This window comes from Crocodylus porosus, unplaced genomic scaffold, assembly GCF_001723895.1.
Source record: "Crocodylus porosus isolate Cpor-Errol unplaced genomic scaffold, CroPor_comp1, whole genome shotgun sequence".
Classification (NCBI taxonomy): Eukaryota; Metazoa; Chordata; order Crocodylia; family Crocodylidae; genus Crocodylus; species Crocodylus porosus.
The window spans coordinates 124,837,561-124,844,522 of record NW_017728943.1 but is presented as its reverse complement, the minus strand read 5'-3'; the positions used below and the strand labels follow the sequence as shown (position 1 = coordinate 124,844,522).

The 6,962-nt window shown below is 40.4% G+C and overlaps 1 protein-coding gene across 3 annotated transcripts in view; it reads left to right on the top strand.

The window, feature by feature from the left end:
* Positions 1-6,962, top strand: part of UTRN (utrophin) — a 541,506-nt gene that overhangs the window by 84,826 nt on the left and 449,718 nt on the right. For all 3 annotated transcript variants that reach the window (XM_019550130.1, XM_019550131.1, XM_019550129.1), the window contains exon 2: positions 3,190-3,251. In XM_019550130.1, coding sequence (XP_019405675.1) covers positions 3,190-3,251 — 62 coding nt within the window. The remainder of the gene's footprint in view (positions 1-3,189; positions 3,252-6,962) is intronic.

The window sequence follows — 6,962 nt, the reverse complement described above, 5'->3', positions numbered from 1 at the left end:
CTTGCTGGGATCCTATGACCCCAGCTGACTTCCTGCCCTTTGGGCAGGGGGCTGGACTCGATGATCTCCCAAGGTCCCTTCCAGCCCTAATGTCTATGAAATCTATGAAAAAAAAAGGCCAGAGGAGCAAAGCTTTCCTGGGGAAGTGCTGATTTGTAAACTTGGCAGGAGTGTCGTAGTAGGGTGTTTCAGGGCTGTCGCTTATAGTTATGTTACATATTGGCTTAAACTTCTGTTCCACCCAGGTGAGTACACAAACACCAGCAGACTCTCCCTATACCTGAAGAAGGGTGATTGTGCCCAAAAGATTGTAAAGAACAATTTTCCCAAATATTTAATTGGTCTAATAGGATACCACATTTGCCCAAAGAATGTTGTCTGCCTAGTAGGGTGTTGGGATTTGAGCAAGGACTTCCTTAGCCAGTCTCAAGCTGGTGTGGATGTGGGAGGGGAATCCAAAAGAAGGGGTGTTGTCCACTGAGGGTGGAGTTGTATTAACTTTTTGTTGGTGCAGAGATCTCAATCACCAAGAGTCCAGTTTCATTGGCCTCTTATTTGTTACTATCTATTTACATAGTTACATACTTTTCTTTTGGCAGCAGTGTTGGTAACTTATTGTCTTTAACTATGTTAAACCATAAACCCATGAATAGGTTTGAATTACTGTTGCTAGTTCCTCCACAGACTTAGCCTTAGTTTGCTGTTTTAGTCCTGGCACATGTCTTGTGGAAGGCTTGATAGGAAGATGCGGTTTTACAGAATGATACCTAATATTTCAGTCATCCTCTCATCTATTTATTTAATGCTTTATTAAACACCAGTAATAGAAGTGTTCATCTTTGATCTCTGGGCAACTGTTTTATAAAGCTTTGCATCCACATTAGTTACAAAAATATGTTTGGTGCCTACATCCATCAAGTCATGATTAGTTTTGGCCTCAGAAACGTTATTGTCTCTGCTAATAAACAACCCCTCCTGGCCATTATCTGGCTGCTTCAATAAAAACAGAGGAGTCTTTTGGTATGTCTGGAAGGTTAATAATTCTGAGACCTGACAGACTGCTAGGCACAAGAACCTTCACCAGAAATGCCTGGCTGGATGCTACTTCCTGTTTTTAATGTTAGCAGAGCTCCATTTCAGGTACTGTGATTTTTATTTAGACATATATTAAGCAAGAAGTGGATAGAGTAGACATTAGTCCTTAATGTGAGGGTTTTGACAATTAAGACCAACTCGTGGGATCGCTACTATCAAGTTTATTGTACGGGGGTATGCAACTATTATACAGTATACAGGATTGGAACCAAAAGGATATCAGTCCCCTACATACACTCACTCTTTCAAACCTATATAGTAGCTGCTGTAGTGATTTGTGAGAGCACTGTGTTAGTTTATCTACCTCGCTGAGGCAATGTGGGTCTGCTGTCAGTGCTCAGTTGAAGCTTCTCTAAAGCAATGTCTTTCCAAAGGGTGTTGTTGGCTTGTCCTTCAGTTGGTAGGTTTGAAGAAAGAGGGGCATGCTTCATTGCCTTTCTCTGGCCAACTTCTGTGATTCCCCAGCATAATCTTGGCTGCCCAATCCAGAGGTTGCTGTCCCATGTGGGTCTTAAGTAGTGCATGACGGCTGTCTGTCACAGTTACTGGGGGTTCCACCCAATGGTGCAGTTTTGGGAGGCCACCCTTGACTTGACTCAATGGCTGTGCTATTGCAGGTTCCAGGAATGGTCAATAGAGTTGTTGTTCAGTTCCAGGAATTGGATCTTTGGCTTGATTAGCTTAAAAAGGCTTGTAGAATAGAGTTTTGTGATGGTAAGTTCCTCTGGCTAGGCTGTTGTCATAACAGCTAGAGGCTCTTGCTTTGCATTCCCTGCTTGTCATTCAATTACCAACTGACTCATACATACTTGCCTTCACTCAGGGGACTGCCCAGTATATTGTAAAGGTGATACAATTCAGTGAATTTTTACAGCTACAGTTTCAATATTACAAGGCTTAGCTAACTTAAAGAGAGTATAAAATAAAATGTAAAGCATAAATAAAATACGAGACACAGGATGTCATGGCAAAAGTGTAGAGGGAATACATGAACAATAAAACCTAGAAGTGCATAATGAAATGGAATACAGAAATGAACACTATATGAATATAATCTAAAAGGGAATAATAATATCTTATAAAATACTTATCAAAGACCTATTATAATATTAAAGACTTATTTTATAACATTTATTAAAAGACAGTTCATTGCTTTGCTTCATGATAAAGAGAGCTGAGAAGAGGGGGGGGAAAGGAGGAAGGAAGAAAGATAGAAAGGAAAAAGGGTGCACTGGAGGTGAGTGCCCATGAGGGAGGGATTTTCCTAAAGAGGGGCTTCCTGACAAGAGAAGTGTGTGTGTGTGTGTGTGTGTGGGGGGGGGGTGTCTTTGCTACAAGGGAGTTTTTTGGGATGCCTCTGCAGTAGTTCATAAAGATTTTCTAGGTCTTACTATATATAAATCTAACTTAAAGTAGTCTCCTCCACTTTTGAGGCCTGCAACATTTCCAACACCCCTTTTGTGAAGAACAGTATCCAAGGCATCTAGAAAAACAAGAATCAGTGTGGTGATAGCTTTACCTTAATTTGCTGTTAAGAGGAGACTATCTGGTGATACTAATATGGGTCTACACTCATTTCTTTGGGTTAATAGAAATCTGAATATAATAGATATTTTCAGTACTTCCTCTGTGATCTTCCCCAAAGCAGGAAGATGTATTAGATTATTTGCATCAAAAGTTTTATTAATAAAGGAACTGCACAAGCAGCCAAGGAGGCACTAATGGTAATCCATTCATGGGGAAGGAACTGCTCACAGTCTTCCTTGTTTTTTTTTACTAAGCAGAATGCACCGGTTAGTGGATCACAAGTGCATTACATTTTCTTGAAATTTGCTGAGTGAGGCTGTTTGTACTGTGGAGAAATTGGACTCTGTAGTTGCCATTTTAGAGTTATAATGTTGTCCTGTATCCTTGGATGCATTAAGTTTTATAGAAATATAAAATGGCCTGAAACACTCTGTGATCCAGGGATTTTGCTGGATGAAATCTGTATTGAATGTTGCTGTTGCAAACACACTGGAACTGAGATGATGATTTCTAAACAACAACACAGTTTTACTCATTCTCTTTCTCTTCCTTGTCTTTTCTTCCCAGATGAACACAATGATGTACAGAAAAAAACTTTTACAAAATGGATTAATGCTCGCTTCTTAAAGGTAACTATTTTCTAGAAGTTGCACGAGGCTCTAATCAACCCTAGTTTAAGGTATAAGGTTTTGCTTCAGAGATGTAATGTTTACTAAATGCATTTCACTTAAAATATTTTGAGAGTAATTATAGTAAAATACAGCAGAGTGTATGATGTCAGAATTAGATGTTTTACGTCACTTAATCCTCCCACTCTATTCTTGCAAAACAAAGATGTTGTTCTTAATCTTAGAATTTGCAACCACAGATCCCATTCAGTGGTGTTATGAATTTGCAGTTGTCCTTTTAGTAGTTGCTGTTTTAGTTCACAGCAGGGGTGTCAAATGTATGGGCCCTAGGCTGAATCCAGCTCATGGAGGTATTTCACACAGTCCATGGTATTGCCAGAGAGGCTTTGGGAATGGGGGGAATAGAGGTGGGGCCTGCCGCTGAATTCCCAGCTATGGAGCCCCAGTGGACACATGAAGACTGCCCATGCTGCTGCTCGCCCTGCCTGCAAGCCTGGATCCAGTCTAGGAGACTCCTTGTGGTTTGGCTGTAGCCCATAAGGAGCACCACAGTTTAGATTCATCCCAGAGGCATAAATGAATTTGAATTACACTGCTGAGTTGGGTATAGTCATCTAGAATACTCATTGAACCTCTACCTGCAAATCACCGGGTACTACTACTTTCTGAGTCTTTACAAAATGATGCAATGCTGTTTACTCATTCTTGCTTTTGTACCCTTGCTTTCAAATTTTGGCTTTTCTGGTCTAGTCCCCTTCCCTGAGACTTGAGACCAATTCAGAATATTACTTTATTTTGAGATGGGAAAGGAAATTGTAGCATCCCAGAGGAGAAAAGGCAGCTATTTAAGTATGATTTTATGCTACTCTGTTGATTATAGAGGATGGAAGCTTGCCCACAAACGGTGCAATTGTGGGATAATCTCTTAGTTAAGTCAGCATGAAAAGAGCCCTGTTTGTTTGGCATCAGGTGAATTCATATCTTTCTTAGTCAGAAAGATGATTGAAAATAGGATAATTGGTATAGGTGCTTCATTTAAAGGAAAGTCTTTGCATGTGAAGTCCTATACTTTGGAATGAGCATACAGGCAGAAATTTAAACAAACCAGCCGACAACCAATCTATGATAGTGCTGTGGTAAAGTATAATCATCTCAGGAATTTAAGCTGCTTGAGGTTTCTGTTGGTGTGTGGAGTGCCTTCCCTCTCTCTCTGCCTTACTATCATATGACCTCAAATAGTGCTTAGTCCAGACCCCTATAGAAGTGCCAAATTTTAATGTGCTATACCAATATCAGGATTCACTGGTCCTACCATCTTAAGTAACAGTACATTGCTTAAATGCAAAGTTTGCATTATTTATTCATTCTGGTCTAGGTTCATTTCGATTGAAACCTGAGCTTCTTAGCTTTAAGCTTCAGTGGTCTTTGTCAATGGATTTATTTAGGGGAGAAGTGTATGGAGAACTCATGCAATATGTGGGTTCTCATGGCCCATGAGACTGGAAAAAGGAGAGGAGAAAGACTTTTTTTTTAAAGCAGTTGAAGCATACCCTTTTGGGTATTGATTTTTAGCAGGGGTGAATCCAGTGGGGAGTGCCTGGTTCATCCAGAGTTTAAAAGCAACTGCTTGGCAATGGCAGCAACCTGTCTATTTGGGCAGTAGTCAAAGAGTTACTTGACATTGGAATGAGCATCTGCCTTTGTGCTTATTCCAAAGTATAGGACTTCACGTGCAAGCAGTTTTCCCTTATATGAAGCACCTACACTAATTATCTTCCTTTATAATCTACCTGATTCCTTCTAAATTCTTCAGTCCACAGGTGTTAATTAGGGCAGTCTGAAATGGCATCTCTCCGTTTTTCCTTGAGTTTTGAGGTTTCGAGAGAACAGGGTTTTGTATCGAATTTCATTTCGACTCGAAACAGCTGTTCCATTTTGCTTCATTGAAACAGCGAGGCTGTTTCGACTCTGTTTCCCTAGATTGGGCCGGGGCCGGATAGTCAGCCCAGCTGGGCTGACTTTCCATCCTCAGTGCTGTGTTCGAAATATTTTGACTAGCTTAGTTTTGTTTCGAGGCTGTTTCAAAGCCCTTTGTTTCATCTCAATTTTACTGTTTCGACCTTGAAATGAGTTGAAACAATGTCTAAACAAAACGGCAGGTGAAATTTCGCACAGCCCTACTGTTAATGACCCCCACACCCCCAGCCTTTTTAAAATGATTTTAATCTTTCACTAATTAAACTATTCCTTATTCTGCTGTTTGCTAGCTGGTAATGTAGGGCATGCCCACAGGTACATTTATGCGCTTTAATTAATACGCTTTAAATCTAGTAGCTCCATTGTGAGGTACTAAGAAAGTACACATTAGCCTGTCTTAATGCACGTTAATTAAAGGGCATGGGGTACCTATACACAAGCACCAAGGCTGTTCTGATGTGCTGGAATTCAGTACATGAGAGCAGACTCAATTAATCCAGACTCCAGCAGCCTCCTGTGTTGCATGTATCAGCATCCCCACACTTAAAAATGGCAGTAGGGGCTCTTGAACTAAAGCTCATCACACAAGTGCCCTTGCTGCCATTTTTAAGCACAAGCGTGCTTATTCAGGAGACAGCGGAACTTTCATTAGAGAAGCTCTCAGAGCCACTCTAATTAAAGCACCACCCCCTGCTTCTACCTCTCGAGCACATGTAAAAGTGCTCATGTTTTTAAGTGATGCTTAATGCACATTAGCCTATTTTAAGATGCATTAACTAAATATCACTTTTTAAAATGATGCTTTAATGTGCATTAAAATAGGCAAATATGCATTCATGCACATGTATAGATGTGTGCATGGCTCTTATTTCACAGCCCTGCAGACTGTTTTTAACTCTAGGTTAAAATATTAACTTGGGTGTGCAGATAACTCAGTGAAGCATTGGAGGTACTGTTAAGACATTTAAGAAGGCTTGATTGTGTTTTATGAATCTGAAAGAGATGTATGTTAAATTCTAATGGGTGTAAACCTAAAGAAACACCATATTTTGAATATTTTAGCCTAGTTTATTGCACTTTTAATACTTAATATATGACAGCCAATTAATGCACATTCCAATAAAGCTATATTTGTTTTTGTTTCAATCTTAAACTCACTAATATAATACAGGATAAATCCGGTTTTCAAAATTCCAGAATTCTCAGAAATTTGGCATTCTAAAAAAATATAGTATACTACATTACTGCAATAAAAAAAAGCTTCCAAATAATCCAGAAATTTCTCCGAAATTCTGGTGCTTCTCTGGCTGACATTGTTTTTGTTCATCAGCCTACAGCTATTGTTTCGAACAATACTCAGTCATGTATATAGTGTTTCATAGTTTTTAGGGTCAGAAGGGACCTGAGCAGATTATCAAGTCCAACCCCCTGCCATGGCCCCAGCCAGTCGACCCCAGCAAGGTGTACATCTAGCCTCCTCTTATCTGCACACCCTCAGGGTAGGAGCCAGCACCATGTCTCTTGGAAGCTGGTTCCAGATCCTAGCTGCCCCAACCGTGAAGTAGCACCTCCTGATATCTAGCCTAAATCTACCCTCTGCCAGCTTGTGACCATTATTTCTAGTCACTCCTGGTAGTGCTCGGGGGAACAGGGACTTCCCCAGTGCCTGCTGATCCCCCCTGACTAGTTTGTAACAGGCCACTAGATCCCCCCTCAGCCTTCTCTTGTGGAGGC